At 38.2% G+C, this 18,779-nt stretch overlaps 1 protein-coding gene across 4 annotated transcripts in view; it reads left to right on the forward strand.

Moving 5' to 3' along the window:
* The first annotated feature begins 2,651 nt into the window (after positions 1–2,651).
* The window catches only part of gria2b (glutamate receptor, ionotropic, AMPA 2b), a 56,441-nt gene continuing 40,313 nt past the window's right edge, over positions 2,652–18,779 (forward strand). For all 4 annotated transcript variants that reach the window (XM_044364111.1, XM_044364112.1, XM_044364113.1 and 1 more), the window contains exons 1-2: positions 2,652–3,003; positions 3,143–3,283. In XM_044364111.1, the coding sequence (XP_044220046.1) occupies positions 2,919–3,003; positions 3,143–3,283 (226 nt within the window). In that variant the 5' untranslated portion in view covers positions 2,652–2,918. The remainder of the gene's footprint in view (positions 3,004–3,142; positions 3,284–18,779) is intronic.

Consider the following 18,779-nt stretch of genomic DNA (forward strand, 5'->3'; position numbering starts at 1 on the left):
TTATTCAACTTTGACCTACCATATTTATCATAGTTGTGCACACACACTTTTTCCTGTGCATTGGTGGATATTTCAGGTGTTCTTGCTTTCAATTTGAATTCCAAATAAAGTGTTTAAGATATTCTGGCTAAATGTTTGGTTTGTCTACAACCTGTATGGTCATCTGACAGCTTGTATTTCCTGTCCTGTTGTACCTCACTGTACTGTCATGTAACATACTGTCACATTTCAGCAGTTATTTTAGGGAGTAAAATGTTATCATAACCAAAAGAATAGATTGTCTAAGCCAAGAAGATAAGATGCGCGTCGTAATAAACCAGAATTTCAGTTTAAATTTCCACCTATGTGTGTATTCATGGAGCAAAAGGCTTCTTTGCCCAGGAGCCAGTGTTACATGTATTGTGCTGTCCATGGTGCTGAAATCTGACAGATACTCTGTTGCTTCTAACTGCCTCTACCCTCAGCTCCCCCCTCACTCTCGGCCTCATTAGTTTGCTCCCAGACTGCTATCTCACACCGTCCAATGATTAATATACATCTGTCTGTGCAGGCTGAGATATGCATATCATAAAACCAGGGGACAGGAATGCTATTTATTTCCTGTTGGGATGGAAGGGGGGCCTTTTAGGAGGCAGCTCTCCTCCATTTAACCCTCTTCAAAATGGCACTTACACACCCAGCCATAGATTTGCATTGGATTTCTATGCTAGATCAAAGTTAAAGAGGAGATTCATTTAATGCTTATTCCTGGAGGGCAGGAGTGATGGCCTCCAGCTGATGCGCTTGATGAGTTTTTTTCAGTAAGAAATGCTGGCCTTTAACATGGTTTAGAGGAGACTTGTTCTTCATATGATCGAAAAAAGTAATTGCAGGACTCAATCCAAGATGATATTCAATATATTTTTTGCAGAAAGGGTTGTTTGTTTGATATTTGACAATTGTAGAAAGCAGTTCTTAAGGTTGGAAATATCTTCAGTAGTACTACGATATACATTTTTCTCTCCTATCAGGGACTATTGAGGGAGAAAGAATTACTTCTTCTATGTAGTTAAAATCACATTTTTAAATTAAACTGTAGACTCAGTCTCAGCCAAAGATGTTCAGCACATTGAGTTATGATTGACTGCACATGAATTAAAGGGGTACTCCACTGATTTTAAACATGAAGTTTACTTTACTCATCATGATGAGTACTACTAAGTCTGTGAAAACAGTTGTAGAATTTATTTTGTGGCTCTGAAGGGAATTAACTGTGGAGAGGATACTTTGGACTCATCATTAGTCTCACAAATGTCACATACCAAACAGGGTTGCAACTACAGATGTCAGGGGCATATCTTTTTATGTGCCTGATGTGCCTGTTGGTCCAAACACCAAAATAACAGCACAGCGTTCTAGGACACATTCACCCTATTTTAAGATCTGTTTCCTGAAAAAGACACATTGGGTTCACATTTCATTTGACCTCTTGAGGTGATCTTGAGTGCCTTTACCTGCCTGCTTGCTCACAATAAACTCTTTATATCAGCCAAGAGACTAAAACGTATAAGCTAGTAAGTATCTAACAGTTAATAGATTCATGGTGTGTGGACTAAAAGACAAGAGTAGAAATAATACTACTGTCACTTTGTCCCAATTTTCTATTTGGAATAGGAGTTTTATAACTGTTTTTTCATATGAAGTCAAACTCTCTCCTCTTGGTAGCCACAAGTAATGTCACTATAAGTAGGATAACATTCTCTACAATTATTTGTCTGTGAATGAGATATTGGCAAAAAAAGGTAATATAAACTTGTCAATATAATATAAAACATATAAAACATATGAAATATGTCCCTCTTTGGTGTAATAGCAGTTCTCTCATGGGCATTCCTCTCGCCTTCATTACACATGAAATATTGTGGCAGAGGGAAGGGTTACCAGTTACACTTGTTTCTACACACTGGTTTTAATAAAGTCAGGAAATAAAGACATATTTAAAGGGGAAGAAAGTGTTTTTTTTTTATTTATTTACAGCAGTGAGGCCTGTGTGACCCCAAACAACAAGGAAGTAAAGTCAGAGTCAACAAAACACAAATATTAAATGTAAAAATTTGAAATTGATACTCCTCTCAAATTCTTGTCTGTTTATTGAATTGAACTTAATTGACTTATATGGGTTAACAAGGAGTTAACAGTTAAATAGTTTGGTGGGTAAGATGAGAAGTCAATCCAAATGAAGCTCTTGGTGTTGGGTTGGAAAACCTTTTGACCATTGAGCTTTGACAAAAAAGCAGATTGACCTTCTGGCATATCTGTCTATGACTCTGATAAGGAAACTTTACATGCATTGGAGGTTCTTCATGTGGACAGTTATTAAAATATGAACCAACTGCAAACATTTGATGGCTCTAAGACGTTATGAGTCAACAGCCTTCACGGGTGTCAGCTCATTATAGCGCGTAAAGCAAAGCGAAAAACAAAGCAAATATATAATTCAAACTAGAGGTTTTGTTTCCATTGCAGCTCGAAGTGAAGTGTGCACTCTTGTCATCAAGTTGTTGACGCTCGGCTCTTTTCGTCTCTGTCCGCCATCTCATTAACATTCATCACTTGTGGGTGTGATGCTGAAAGGGTCTCCGGCGCGCCGAGCGGAGACGCGCAGTGTCCCTGTGCGTTTAGAGGAGGTATCAGCTGCCGGCAGGAGGGGAGCGACGAGGAGGAGCGGAAGCAGAGACAGCAGACCTACATTGCAGGGTACCATTCCTTTACTGCCGCTGTCCTTTCAGTGCTAGCCACCTGCAAAAAAAACGCTCCTTTGCTGCTGATTCTTTTTTCTCCAAGGCTGAAAGTCTTCAATATGTGTCGGATCTAACATCTCCTGAGACAACGAGGAATATCAGACTCCCCTGGTGGATGTGGACACTTAACCTGTGGACATGGAAAAGATAGTGAATTTATCCATTTCATTCCTTCTGGTTTTATGGGGATGCGCGCTTGGAGGCTCGCCCAGTGTTCAAATTGGTGGGTATCCATTAGTTAAAAGAAAAAAAAAAAACGAACTGGATAAAATCAGCGACTTTGTGCGTAAAATGATGAGGAAAATTGTTTGCAAATGCGTCAAACTGTACAAGGGTGACTGATAATGTTATGTCTCTTTCAGGGGGACTCTTTCCAAGGGGCGCGGATCAAGAGTACAGCGCATTTCGGATAGGAATGGTTCAATTTGGCACCTCGGAATTCAGATTGACGCCTCACATTGACAATCTGGAAGTGGCAAACAGTTTCGCTGTCACCAATTGTTGTAAGTGACCAATATATAATCCCCCCCTTTTTTAAAACAGTTTTGCATGTCATCAATGAAATGTCACTACGTGTGTTGTGCGTTTGGATGTGTTCGGATAATCGTATCAGTTATTTTGATTGAGATGGAGATCATCTAAGCTGTCTAATCTATATTCCGTCAGCAAACATATCACGGCTGGGAGCTGGGTAGTTGAAGATGAACGAGCATCGTGTAGGCAGGGGAAAGTTGGTTTCCACAGTAACAGTCAATCACATCCTTCCCATTTTCCCTTCCCATTCCATCAGATTCAGAGATCAAACAAGGCTACACTGCAAAAATATCGATGTTACCCCTTCTTTTCATCCACCACTTTTAAAACGAATTATTTTGTCTAATAACTCGAAAAACGAGTGTGGTGAGATAACAATTGTACTTGATTCCAATGAACATTACCTGTTTCCTTATAGTCTACCAATTAAGTGATGTGATTATTTTCTTCCTTGTTAAAAAAAAAAAGAAAACAAATCTTGAAACAAAGGGATAAAAGCGATCTCGCCACATTGACTGCATTCTTCTGTCGTTTCGAGAAGAAAAAAAAATGAGATAGGACTTGCTGAGATGGACATTTTTTGCAGTGTGTGTGTCGATGTCACGTCTTTTCTCAGCTCAGAAGGAGCGGTGTTCATCCATCGTTGGTGCCTGTAAGACAGCCATACATAGATTTACACTGAGCGTCACTGGGCGACGCTTTAACATGTATTAAGGACTAATAGGGTATGATTAATTAACAGCCGAGGCCCTTAAAATAATTGGCACTCCCATGGGAAAATACAGAGAAATGGCTTATGATCAAACCGTAATCACGACTCTCCAATCTAATGAAAAGCTGCCTCACATCCAACTCTAACATCACTTCATAGACCGTTTCTCAAACAACTGATGTAAACTGAGTTCAGTGAAAATCTGATTCAATTAGCCTTTCTTTCTTCAAGTAGAGCCGAGCTGCTCAAGATTTTCTTTGAAATTGTTGCAACAAGAGGCAGCAAACAGGTTTTTTATGGTCGCTATTTTTAATAGCTCGCACAATTCATTAGGCGGTTGCCAAGCGACTACTCCTCTCAACAGTCCCTTAAACATAAATCAAACGCTTCTGATTGGTGCGCGCATCGGTCCAATCGATTTCATTACCATATAAAAGCTTCCTGCTCGGAGAGCCTCACTGCATCCGACAGATCAAAGCGAGAGACATGTCGATGTTCGACATACAAATATTTGTCACTTTGTCACGAAAATAAGACCATATCTTCTGATTTTCCACTAAATTGTTCGACTTGAGAATTTGTAGGAAATGTCTCTGGGAATGTTGTCTATTATTCCTACCGTTAACCTAAAGTGACGTATCTTATAATCTTATCTTATTCACACAAAAGGCAATATTATCGGACCTGTTTTTAAATGTGTCTCACACATTCAAAATAATAATAATAATAATGGACCTACAGCATCACTTTAAAAAAAAAAAATACATCCCATTTTTTCTGTCTCTGCTTCTTCTAATTATGCCATTTTGGTCCAACTGGCTTCTAATTTGCTTCTGCTAATAGGGTTAACTAGATTATGTCAAAACCTTTGAAAAAGTTGATTACAAATACTTTAACTTGGTTATCTCAATCATATTAAGATAAACATTGAAATATTTTATAACCTGATTAACAGATTTTTGAAACAAACTTTCAAGTCAGTGTTTGAAATGACTGTGGCACATAAACACCTCCTGATTTCATTATGTGGTTTGATTCTGTGCATGCCCTGAAAGGTCAGGGAGGGAACCTGATGTAAAAATGCATGAGGTAAACACAAACAGTAACACGGAGCAGTGCTGGAAGATGTAATTAAACACCAACAAAATCCCTTTATTCACTCATGGCATTGTTACTGTTGATAACAACATATTCATCTAGAAATTAACCTGATCACTAAACAAATCATGTAGATTCATCATTTTTTTGGTAAAACCAGGACACTGCAATCATTGAAATATGTGAAGTGAACTACTTATTTGCTTAAGCAGAATATTTTTATTATAACGTGCATGTAAATGGACTGAATGGAGCAACTGCCTTATGCTAAGTAGTTGACGTGTGGTGTTTTAGACCGGTGGGATGACAAAATGTGGTTCTGGTTCACCACCACTTGAACAACAATAGCTTCAGCTCAGTTATTGTTGGTCTAACATTAAAACACTAAATCACTGAAACCTGCAGACAGTCACTGATAACCCTGAGTAGGAATAAGTGGGTACAGAAAAAGGACAGATGGATGAATGGGTTCAAACTGTTCAGTGACAGAAGACTTGATTTGTGAGGCAGCAGCTAAAAGAGGTTTTCTCTTTTTGTCCTTTAACACGACACCCAGGCTGTCAGTGTGTACGTGCATATCTCTGGTGTTTCCAAAATGTGTGTGTAGGAACCCTATCTATCTCTTCTAATGAACAACTTGAGTGGGAGTTAACAGTAAGAAGGGTGAGGGTGGTTGGGGTAAGGTGGAGTGGGGGAGGGGTGGGGGGGGGTGGGGGGTTTGCTTTTAAGCCAGTAGATGGCAGTCTGCCTCACAGTCCACCTCCATCTATAATTGTAGTACATTAACACCACCATTCTGTTTTCTGTTAAAATGCACTTTTTGAGACAGCTCGCAGTGGAGAACAAAAGGAAAAAGATATCGAAGCTGACGTCGAACATTGAGAGCTAAAACATTGTAACTGCAGGCTTTATGAAGGTGTGAGCTTCCATTTTGGATCCAGTGATAGCATATTTGTCATTAATACTGAGAGGGAAACATGGGAGAAAATGTTGCAATTTGATTGAAGTTGACTACAGGAACTGAGAGACACATTTACCCTCCCACTTTTACATCCTAAGAAAGGGAAGAAGTTGGTATTTTGGCCAGTTATGAATAAGGACAGCTGAGTCCTGATTAAACTGTGTCTGCATCAGCAATGAAAGCATTTAAGTACCAAAATTTGGCATGGAATACTTGTTGAAGATTTTTTTTTATCACATATCTGCTGACTTATATCATAATTTAGTTAATTGTACTATATTTTACTTACATTATTGGTCTGAAAGAGTATATTGCTTTTTTGTTTCCTTGCCAGTTTATTTTTTTTTCTCCTATTATGGGATGAGAAACAGAACATATGGATCTGTGCACTCTAGATGTATCGTACTCTGGTTGTACTTGGCCTGTACAGCAGCATACTTCATCAATGCAGTGTGTCAGAGACAGTGGGAGGGAGAATGATACATTCCTCCATCAATAACAGTTCATCTGGACAGGCCTGCATCTGCTGCCAAGACCGGGGGGAGTCATTGTGACTGTGTGTATGTATGTGTATGTGTATGCGTGTGCTATTTTATGGTCCTGCTGTCCACCCAGAGCTATAAATGTATAGAAATCTTCTTCCATCTTCCTAGAATACAGCCACCTCTGAGACCACATGTGCTTAAATGACTTATACACCCTAAAAACTTCTCGGCTGTTACAAAATAACAGACATTCATGATATATGTTGAACTTCTGTAATTTTATTCTCTGGTGTTGTGTTTTTCAACTTTGAAATAGAGAATACTTTGTTAAGGGTTTATAAGCCCTAAATAACAACTCATTGCCGTTTGATAAATCATTTATTAATGCTTTATAGATTAGTAGTAGTCAGTTAACAATGATTATGTTAGGGTTGCCGGGCGATGTTTATACTGCGTTACTAAATTCTTTTTTTACAATTAATGAATGCATTTGATATAAATGATATATATATGATATGATAATGATAATGATATATATTTTTTCTGTACCTGTCACTGTAGACATTGTGGCTCATATAGTGAATTAGAGCTGAAACAATTAGTCAATTAATCAAGAAGTTGATAAAAAGAAAACAAATTTGCAACTATTTTGATAATCCAATTATAATTTTGAGTCACTTTTCAAACCAAAAAGCCAAACATTTGCTGGCTCCAGCTTCTAAAAAGTGAATATTTACTTCACTTTTCTGTTTCATATGATTGTTAAGTGATTTTCTTAGGATTGTAGACTGTTAGTTGGACAAAACACTACATCTGAAGACATCACCTTGGGCTCTGGAAAGTTCTCTGACATTTCACATATAAAATGAATAGGGAAAACAATTGCCAGATTGATAGACAAAGAAAAATAATTACTTGCCACCCCAATTTAATTTTGGTGTACAGATACATTAGAGGATAATAGGAATTAATATTTCAGCTGTAAAAGAGAATCAGGATTTGGTTCCATTTAAAAAAAGAGTGAGGATTCCTTTCAAAAGCCCTACATTTTGTCCATTAATGAGTCTTTAGAATTAACCTTTTTCATCAGTGGTGCAAAATATGACTTGTGCATATGTCTTTCACAGCTTTTTGTTTTTTTGAACAACTGAGACACATATCACAGCATCATCATCATCTCTACGGTTCTCTCTCATCTCTACAATTAGACGAACCACCCACACAACTGCAGCAGGGGATTATTGAAAGGCATATATATGGATAACAAAGGAAACCTTCAAGCAATTTACACCAGTAGAGTATAGGGTTATATGGATTTTCCTTTAATACAGGGATATTCTCCATAAAAAGGTTTCTCATTACATCTCCATATACACAAATGTGTGTGCTCGTGTGTGTTTGCCTACCAAATTATACTTTATATTCTGCTAAAGTATGCTCCTATGTTTTTATTTTTGACACCCACCTCTTGCAAAGTAAACCTCTCTTCCTCCTCCGAGACCAGCGGAGCAGTTTGAGGTCACTGACAGCCGGCCGGCGATTTAACACTTCAAAGTTCTAGTTTGTCATGGTTGAATCACGTCATACTGTAATTTCATGCATCTACATGCACACGGCATCTCAGGGACATATGCATTCAGGGACTTTGCTGAATGATCAAAAGCCGAAACTGACCATATATGCGCAGCAGAGCATTGGTTATGGCCAATTTATTGTTCACACTTAATTAAGTGCATTCTCCTCCATTTCAGAGGGAGCTGTGAAATATTAAATAGGCCTGGGAGCTGGTCGGTCAGAAAATGAGGCTAAAGAACCCTCTGTGGATCTCTGCTTGCCCTGAATACAGCCCCCAACCAAGCCCTCTTCCCTCTGTCCTCAAAAAACACAAGACTGAGATAGCGTCAGTTACAGCATGATTCGGAGGCTCTCAGCTGGAAGTTGCCTCCTGTCTCGTATCCAGTGACTTAGTTGCTTAGTGCCTCTAAGGCAGGTGGCTCAAATGGCATTTTTGCTCCGAGCGTGGTAGGAAGCAAACTTTTATGTCCTCTGCTATTAGAAGCTAGTACATCTTGAATTTCACCAGCTACACAGACCACATTTTAAAACCAGAATATGATCTTACAACGATTATTCATTGAGTAGAAAGGCAACGCTAAACTTAACAGAATCTGACAGGTGGCTTGTGTTTATTTCTCCCCTGACCTCAAGAAAATCAGGGTGGTTTGGCTTTAAAAATGCATTTCACAGCAAAAACCTACGAACTATGTCAATGACACAATCCAAAGATGAACTTAACTAATTAATTTTGACTTTTACAGCTGAGTTATACATTGAACAAATCAAACAATTGTAAATCGGTTTAATTTATTTGACAAAATAATTAAAGTCCAATTCAAGTTTTTTTTTAATGAAGCTTTTAACTGTGTCTCATGGTCCTCATCAGCCCATCTGTAAATGAGTTCACTCAGTTGTCATCAGGTGACCTGAACTGAACTGATCAGGTGAACTTCACATGCACTCAACTCAGTCAGCTCCATCCAACTTCATTCACTGATGAATACTGAGAGATGTGGCTGAAAGTTCCAGGAGAAAAAAAAGCTAATATATGGACCATAAATTAGGATTATTTTTGTCATACTACCAAATGTCAAATGGAACTTTTTCCTTCATTTTTATTTGTTTCTATTTTATCTGATTATGGCTTTTTTGTTGTTTTTAGGAGTATTGGCATTTTTTTCCCAAGTTGATGATAAATTCCATTTAACATCGGAAGGCTAAAATCCAGTACAGGGCACATGGCTTTTCAGTGGATAGCTGTTTTAAGCTCTCATTTGCTGCATTTGGAATCAGAGCTGACTTTTACTGTTATTTATTGCTTTGGTTAATATTATATATGGAATGTAAAATACAGTCATTTATCACATCTGCTTGGATTTTACCTACCTAGTACTGAATGAGAGAGGGATGATGCAATAAGGAGTCACCTAATAGGCTTTCATTGCCAGATGGAGGGTCCCATCCTTTAGCTGAGCAAGCATGCAGCACAGAAAACGGTCTTCAGAACAAGTATCTTGTTTTCCCTAGTACTGGGATTAATTAATGAATCCATTTATATATTTCTGTTTTATTTATTCACATTTTCTCCATCTAAGGTACCGGTACTGTGTGTCTCTGCACAGAAGAAGAATTTTTTTTGCACATCTTTGGTTGTCAAATAAAGAATCAGAGATTGTCTCCTCAGATCACAGAGCCTTATCCTAAAAATAAGTAACCGAGGCCTTATCCTTGGCAACAGACAACAACATCAACACCAACAACACCGTTTACCTTCACTGTTTCAATATGGGACTCTGTCAGGTTTCAGAGTGAGGTGTTGCTGTGGCAGAGGCAATATCTATCATAAGAGTCAGGCAGTGTGTCATGGAGATGCAGGGCTGCCAGAATGATTATAGATCAGCTGTCTTTGGCATCTGGGATTTATCACTGCTATGGTGCACAGCATTATTTCACAACCGCATCCGACCTTTGCGGATGTATTAAGTTGAGTGGGCACAATGTCCTCTCATAAATGCAGTAGCGCATATAACATACACACATAACATGTACAAATGGTCATATTTATAACACTGAAGTCATTTGGGCTTCAGCTCAGAAAATATTCATTTTAATTTTAAGTTAAATTTATAACCGCAACAAGGACAATAATGTATTAAATCATTTATTTATTTTTTCTATTGACAATGAAATAAAGGTTAGCAAGTATGGCCATTTTAACAGGAAGAACATGACATGAAAACTGAATTTTCACTGAGGCTTCACTGAGCAATTTACAAAAACACGTCTATAAGGCACTGACATTCAAATATATGTCGAGTCAACTTGAAGTTCAGTTAATTAGGATTGGGTGGAATTCTCTTTTTTAATTCACTGAGTAACCTTTTCTGCTGAAGTCGGATGCTCATTAGCATGCATAGAGGGAAATCTGTCCTTCCCATCATCGTGGTGATTAAGATTTGATCCGCTTGCGTTGTCTGGTCTTACAGGGTGTTCTTGTCAAACTTATTAGGATTTGTGTGTGTTTGTATGTGTGTGTAAGGGAGAGAGAGAGAAAGGGAAAGATAAAGAAATAGGGAGTGATGAATGAAAATGACAGGGCAGAGCGAAAAAACGCCTTTACAGTGTGATAAGCAGAGCAAGAAAGCAGTGAACAGACAGACACGTCCCTGTACTTTCTGTTGTTGTAATGTTATGTCTCGCTGAGCAAAATGTAAATGTAATGTAAATGTAAGAGCAACTGTCTTCAGGCCGGCTGTGTCCTTTAAAAGGGGCAGGATGACTCAAGCTAAAGGTGGATAAGAGCAGGGGAAATAATCTTGGAGGGCCTGTTTTTTGATACTAGCTGTTTAGCTGTTGTGTATATCATAACAAAATATACTCAATTATTAATACCTCACTAAAATAAATGTATGCAGATGTACAACCACATTTTATAAACGTGTGTACAGACACATGGTACAGGGAGAACTGACAGCTGACTGGTCAGCATTATACAGTACATGCCACGTGATAATTTGGGGATTTTTTTAATTAAAAAGCTAAATTTATCCTTTCTCTCATTCTGTGCATTTTTGACTCACCTCAACTGTTTTCTCATTTACTCCACTCTAAACCTTTTCTTAAAGAAGGTATCTCTGTACAACCTATAGTGTCATCCCTCCAAACACTTCATTATAAGCAACACAGAGAGTTGATCAATACATTTCCTTGCATGTTTGCTCTTTTCTTCAGCCCTGTGTCTTAATCAGCTTTCACTTTGTCCACTTCATTTAGAGCTTTGATCCACTTGAAACATTTCTTTATATTGTCAGCAGTGCTGCTAAGCGCTGTCTGTTTTGCAGACAATGCTATTGTACTCCTTTAAGGACATGTTCCCTGATGGTCTGCCCGCTTAAACAAAGGTCTCATCTGGATTGTAGCCAACACATCTCAGCAGCTGTTGGCTCGTCAGTTGCATTTCCAATAATCATACAGATTTTTTTTAATGCATAAAAGGGTGCAAGCTGTGAAACTAATATTACACTGTCTGCATTGACTGCAAATTAAAGAAAAAAATCTAACTTTAGATATTGTTATGACCTGACTCTTTGGCCACAACAAACAATTAGACACATCATGAAAAAGGAGTAACAAAAGATAATTTATGAAATCAAATTAAACAACTATTTACAACCACACCTCATTTATACTATAGGGTATGGATGTCAGTATAATCAGTAGTGTAATGTGCATGAGTGAAAGATGTGTGTTTGAGTGTTGTACAATGCATAAAAGCAAAGTCAAAGAACAAAAGCAACATAACCAAATCAAAAAGGCATCTAGGGGGAAGGGGGAAGGGGGAAGAGGGAAGGGGGGAGGAGGGAGGGGGGAGAGCTCGAGCAGCAGCCACAGCAGCTGAGTGCCAGAGAGTAACCAGACAGAGCTGCACCGCAGCCAGGCTTAAATAACCTGGGAACACACCGGAGCCCTCAGGTGCACCAGGTTACCCTAACGATCCACCTGCAAGGTGAGCAAAGAGTCAGGTGAACCACACAGCAACACCAGATGACTCAGCAGGGGGTCATCACAGATGCTTTTACACCGTTATGCAAGAAACTTTTAAGATGTTCTTTGAATTCTGGAGGTCATTTTGTTCTTTTTGATCAGCCTTTTCTCAGATGCACATTCTCTTAGCTGCTCCTTTAATTACTGATTTCCCAAAATTACTTTCAACATTCTTCAAAAAACAAACCTGAACTGTTTGCATTTAACAATTAATTGCACTTGTGGATGGAAAGCATGATTCCAACAGCATAAACATAATATGTATTTTTCAGTTGTGTGTAAACGGGGAAAAAAAGACATGCAGCAACATGACTTGTTGGTGCTTTGCATTCTGGTTTAGTGAGGTAAACGTGATATTTTTGTGTTTATTTTTGCTTATAATTCAGTTCAGGGTCTTTATTTGTCAAATGTGCAACAATTACAAGCGTGGGAGTCATTGCTGGCAACGACTGCCATGTAATATCTAAGGACATAATCAAATGATTAAAAGCTAAAATAATATGAAATATTAAAGTGATAATATGCAAAATGCTTAGTCTATAACAAAAAAATTTAGACTTTGAGAGTAAAGTCTGATATTTAGTACTGATGTTTCAGAAAGTTAGTTTTGTGGATGTTTTAACTTTTTTAAAGTGTGCCCGGTGGATCTACAGTCTGTTGGTGCATGTTGTTAGTTGAAGCTCATTTAAACCAAGAATAGATAGACTTGCTGATATATCATAGAAATAAATAAAAGGTACAACAAAGTGAGAATATCATTTTGGGAAGATGACAAATTCATATCAAGCCATCATCAAATGTTGAAGAGTTTGAAGACCAGAATCAGATCAATAGTCTGCACACCGAAAGCTTGGGTTGGTTGTTGATGGCTGGATATACATTGGATTTTATGTTACTGATGTACATTATTTAATGTGAGCTTGTGTTTTGGGGGTTAGCATATGTTTTTTTGTATTATATTATGTTTTGTGTTTCAGTCTCATACGGTCGTGTGTTTCATCTGGCTCCCTTTGGGAATATAAAGTTGAAAAGCTGAAAAAGGCTCCAGTTCAGAAAACAGTGTATTATCATCAAAAATGAGCGACTGAGGTTTCAAGTGTTTGAGCGGGATCTCTCACAGGGAGAGGTAACTGCTCTCCTGCTGCCTGGCTCTGTGGTGATGTTTGCCTCCATTAAAGGAATCCGGGTATTTCACATGTGAAGCCCTGTTAAAGCCACAGTCTGTGGGCCGTTTCTTTGATCTGCCCGTCTCATGGGTCAGTTAGGGAACAATTCAGTGAACTCTACAGGGAGTTCAGGGATTGGAAACAGGACAGTTTTATGTTTTTTTTCAGGTGGTTATGCAGTGGATGTTTCATTGTATCTCTGTGTCAGGCTTGTGTATGGATGCTTTTATGTTCTCCTTATGTGTTTATGTTTTGTGTGTGTGTGTGTGTGTGTGTATTTGTGTAGTTTTGGTCATAAGCTTGCTGTTCTGCTCAGAGATGAAAAGGAAAGAGGACAGTTCATCCCCAGCTTACAAGGTTATTCTCAAAGAATTTCGAAATCAGACAAAGGCAAAAAGAAGAGCTAAGGTGGTAGAGATGAGTTCAAAACCACCAAGTGTTTTTTTTTTTTTTTTTTTTTTTTTTCAAAAGTAACCTGCAGGTTAGAGTGCAAATCGATGTCCTAAAAAGGCAAAACTCTGTTCTGTTACAGTTTTGATTCTGTATATATCTGTATATTTCATATTTTATGGTTGCATCATGTTGCCTTCTGGCTGTGCATTGACCAGTCATTAGTAACACTGATTCTCCATCTATGAATAGAAAGAGGACTTCTTTGCATTTAGCCAATCAAATCATTTCATTTACATGAACAGTAACAATTCTATTATTGACTGACAGTGATGAGACAACAGCATGAGACAAAACATAAACAGAAACACAGACTTTGAACTTCAAGCTTTCTAGCTAATGTCGCTGTCTTATCTACAAGCAGGGAGACGTGTTGTTCTGTAACAACTTACCTGATCGGTCAGTTTATAAGCTAAATGGTGTGGTCTTTATTTTTTATACCCCTAACAAAACTGTGTCTGTTCATGGCTCGTAAACTACAATTATTGCCAAAATGTGTTTAAGTTGTCTCTTGCTGGCTCAGCTGTCAATCAAATCAGAGGCTTGGTATTTCTCTTACTTTCTCAGTTACGTCTAGTGGTTTCTTAACTATGCTGATAGTTTTGATTTCATTTGCCTACTTTCTATAGAAGAAACAGTCACAGTGAAAAGCGTTAATGGCATGTTCTGTGGATTATTCAAAGTAACATGGTCACTGAATCTGCAAAGAGAGAAAGAGAGAGTTGAATTCAAGTTATCAGAGCTGTGCGCACCACAAATAAAATTCCATTCATTTCCATTGTAGGCGGATATCTAAAAAAAGTAGACTTTGAACTTTGTGGATATCTACTGCTAATCGACAATCAGGTAATTTTATAGAGAAGGACCCTAATCTTGCTGATCACAAATCGCTTACAAAACAATATGATGTAGTGTTTTGTGTAACAATTTAAAACAAAACACTACAAAAAGTGTATGTTGAAAAGCTATAGCAGATCTACTTAAATTGTTTAGTGGAGGTACCCAGTGGCATCATGCTTACAAGCTCAAATTCCCAACACTAAAAACCAATTCAAAGAGCTATCGACAACAAAGACAGCTGAGTATGTAATAGGTGCCAGGGCAAAACAATTAAATGAACAATTAGAAAGAGATAAGAAAACAAATAACAGAGAAACATGATGAGATGGAGAGAGAGATAGGATTTCGGCCAGCGGCTGCATCCACAAAAGCTAGGTCAGCACCTGCAGGTGAGAGCACTGTGTGTGTGTGTGTGACACTGTGTCTGAAAGAGAGGACAAAGAAACAGACACATATATATACACACACAACACATATACTCAGCCATATACACGCTCAGGCAGCAGACAGGCAGAGAGTGTAATGATGCAGCAAGGAAGAGGCAACTCCAAACTGTTCCCAGCTGTCGGCTCCTATTTTAACACAGCGAGACTTAAGTTTAAGAGGAGACTGTTGGTCCTGCGGTGGATAGGAGTAGGTTGCTCATATCTGAGTTTAGAGCTTTTCAATTCGGTGTTGAGACCAACTGTGTTATGCAGCAGTCAAGTCCAGAGCAAACATTTCAAAATGACACTGAAAAAAAACCCCTCACATCTCTTAGCAGCTCCACATCCCCCCTGCTGTGATAAAACAGCAGGAGAAACACTGGGAAAAGGAGGCCGCTGCATAAATTATCTGACATTTTCTGATTTCACCATTTGCTCACCAGAAGGAAATCAGAGTTATAGCGCTATATCCAATGAAATACCTTTTAATGCTGACCTTTTATTCTATTACAATTCTGCCTCTGTAAACAAGAATCCAGATGATAGACTCAGGGATTTACAGTTTTATCATATTGTCACTGCTTGTAACCAGGTTGAATTTATAGCTTTCATATAAATGCAGTTTATTGTAATTGTTAGAATGATAGCAGAGGATGCAATAAAGGAGAGAGAGAAGTAAAGGCAGCTTTTTTTTAATCTTGGAAGTTTGATTAAAGAAAGGTAATTATTTCTAACTCTTGAGTGTGCACCTGATAGTGAAAAGGATTGATTCTGACAGCGGTTCAATAAAGAAGAAATTTCTGATAATCAGGGAGATGAATCAGGGGGAAATACAGTTTTTAAAGTCGTTTTTACACTTTGATCTATGCTCCAATTCAGTGAAATGTCAATAGAAAGAATTACAACGTGGACAAGTGAGGATATTTATCATGAACACCAAGATAACAAGACAAGAGGTTTCTGCCAATAGATATCACAATACCAACATGTTGCCGATTCATTATCCAGACTTCCTTGTAGGTACTTGGCTCTACCCATCAACCCAACCACATTAAGCTGCAATTGCTCAATCAAGGAGAGTTTGACTGAACAGAGTTATGAAAATAGCTATTGAAAGTACAGCAATCCATAATCCTCACAATACTCTACTACATTAGCACCCTAATCACATTTAATACCTTAACACACGGCTACAGCACATGTTATTTACTTTTCAGCCATACAAACAGATTATTTATGAGCAAATACCAGTATGTCATGGTCCAGTGTTCTGTCAACATAACAAGTTCTGTTTTGTGTTTTGCCTGCACAATAAAACAGCCCTCTGTGTAACAGAAGGTGCTTGTCAAAAATAGTCAAATTTGCATGAAAATCACTCATAGTGATGAATGCATCAAAGCCCAAGAAATGATTGCAGCTGCAACCTCAATCTTACTTTTTAATGCTCACTTTATGTTGAAAACCGTGGCCTGAGGAAGGTCACTGCTCTGTTTGTTTGCTTCCTTTTGAAGTGGTAGTATTGTGTAATCTCCATATTTTTCTATGGGATTTTGTACTTTAGCTTATTCAAAGTGTGTAAGCTTTGACAAAGACACAATGTCAAAACTGTTTTAAACAGTACAAGGGAGCACTTGTGTATGAAAACTGAAGCCACTCTCAGGAGTTGCTGTCTTCCTCTCAGTGGGATTTTTCATACAAATGACAGTCAGTGTGCATCTCATCAACTCTTTTTTGACATTCAGAAATGTTTAAAAGTGTCATATCCTGTTACCCTAGATAGTGTAGAGTATAGTAAAACATAATATAGTATATAGTATAGTATATACTATATAGTAACCATATTTAATAGTGTAATGGCTAGGTAAAAACAGACCCAAAATCCCAACTGCCAGACAAAGCAGAGAAGATAAAAAGTTCAGCTTTTATTCGTAGTCAAAAAAACCAAGAAGGCAACAGGCAGATGAATCAAGGGAGCTGACAAGGTGGCATAAGTCCAGGAAGGCAGGAAAGGGGTTACAACAGCAGGCAGAACAGACTGGCAGGAAAAAATGGCTGAAACACTTTATGGCCGTGGCTCAAAAGACGATCTGGCAAAGAATGAATGGGAACGGGCCAGTTTACTAGGCAGATTGGGGAACACAGGTGTGCAGAAGGGCGAGGAAGAGTCAGGTCAGTCATATAGTTGATACTGTGCTGTTACTGCAAACTCAAAACTTTGTGCATATTTACATGCCGTCTTCATACTTTCAGTATATCGTAGTTTCAGTATATTGGTAATGCAGTATAAAATTCAGTAATTCCAACAGTACAACAACAGAAACATGTCAGACCCACCAATCTGCTGCTCTGTCTCTTCTCTTACAGAAACACTGTTTTTATCATCTGTTATTTCCAATCATTTCTATTTTGCCGTTTGATCACTGCTATAGTTTCAGCTTTGTAAAATGCTGCATATACTAAGACTACATTCTTCACCAAAGTCAATGCCATTTTCACTAAACCACATCACTTATGAATGTATTGAGTTTATTGAAATTAACTGTCCAATGGAGGTAAAAATGATGGTCATGGGCAGAGGGATAAGATAAAGGTCATGGACAAGGGGATGAGTCGGGGGTCAAACGCGGATGATGAAGTATTGAGAGGTTGAAGGTAACTGTGAGTGTAGGGGTCACCTCTCGTTGATGGGAGGTCAAATGGCACCATCCTCTTCTACTAAGAGAGTGAAGAGGGTAAAAGGAAATCAAAAGGGTCTTGGTCTTCACAATTTCCTTGTGATATGAAGAAAAAATATTCAAACAGGAGCCATCAAGCACAGGATAGAATGTATTCCTATATGCTCCACCTTCCTGAGTTGATTCCTATTCATCTTCAGCAAATACTGAGCATCTGGTTACTATGGCAGTTGCCTCCTCAGATGCTCGATGAAGCTGTGCTTTTAACTAATTTTGGTCTGGCAGGTTCTGTGATCATTACAACATATAACTGCAGATACAAAGTCTGCTTTGGTATTTCCTCTAAAGGTCAGTGAACATACAATATGTTTTATTACAGGAGGCAGATGAAATGCGAACAAAGTAGCTATATGTGATGTATGGGCTGGCTTTGCAGAATCAATATGGCTGAAGTATTCTATATTGTGCTTAGCGGGATGGATTGGTGAGCCTGTTCACACACACAACACAGCACAGTGCTTCCCTTTCTTCAGATCTAAGATGCAGGACTAAAACCACACTACTTAGGCAGTGATTTTAAGGTACCAAATATATTTAAAAATTTATCAAAGCACTGCATAATTTATGTGAATAAGGTATAAATTAGCCTTTACAAAGAGCTGCTATTAGTTGTAATTGTGTTTAATCTTTTCATAAGATGAGGTGTTACATAATCAAACGTTTGAGCATTTCATATTGGACCAATACTAGTGTTTCTATAGAATATGTAGTGCTTATAAGCATGTCTTCCAGAATAGCTTGCTGTTCTTACATTCTCAGTTTAAAACAGATCTCATGTGGCAGAACAGGGCATTGCAACACAATTGTTTTGTTTAGCAGCTTACTCTGAGGGAAACACACACACACACACACATACACCCACACACACACATACACACATTACACAGACTTACATTACTTTCCTGGAGACCCTGACCTTAACCATAACCACTACTTGAATAACCACTCAACATTACTAATGACTTGTCAATGCACAGCCAGAAGGCAATGGT

The sequence above is a fragment of the Thunnus albacares genome, chromosome 10 (genome assembly GCF_914725855.1).
Source record: "Thunnus albacares chromosome 10, fThuAlb1.1, whole genome shotgun sequence".
NCBI classification, from domain to species: Eukaryota; Metazoa; Chordata; class Actinopteri; order Scombriformes; family Scombridae; genus Thunnus; species Thunnus albacares.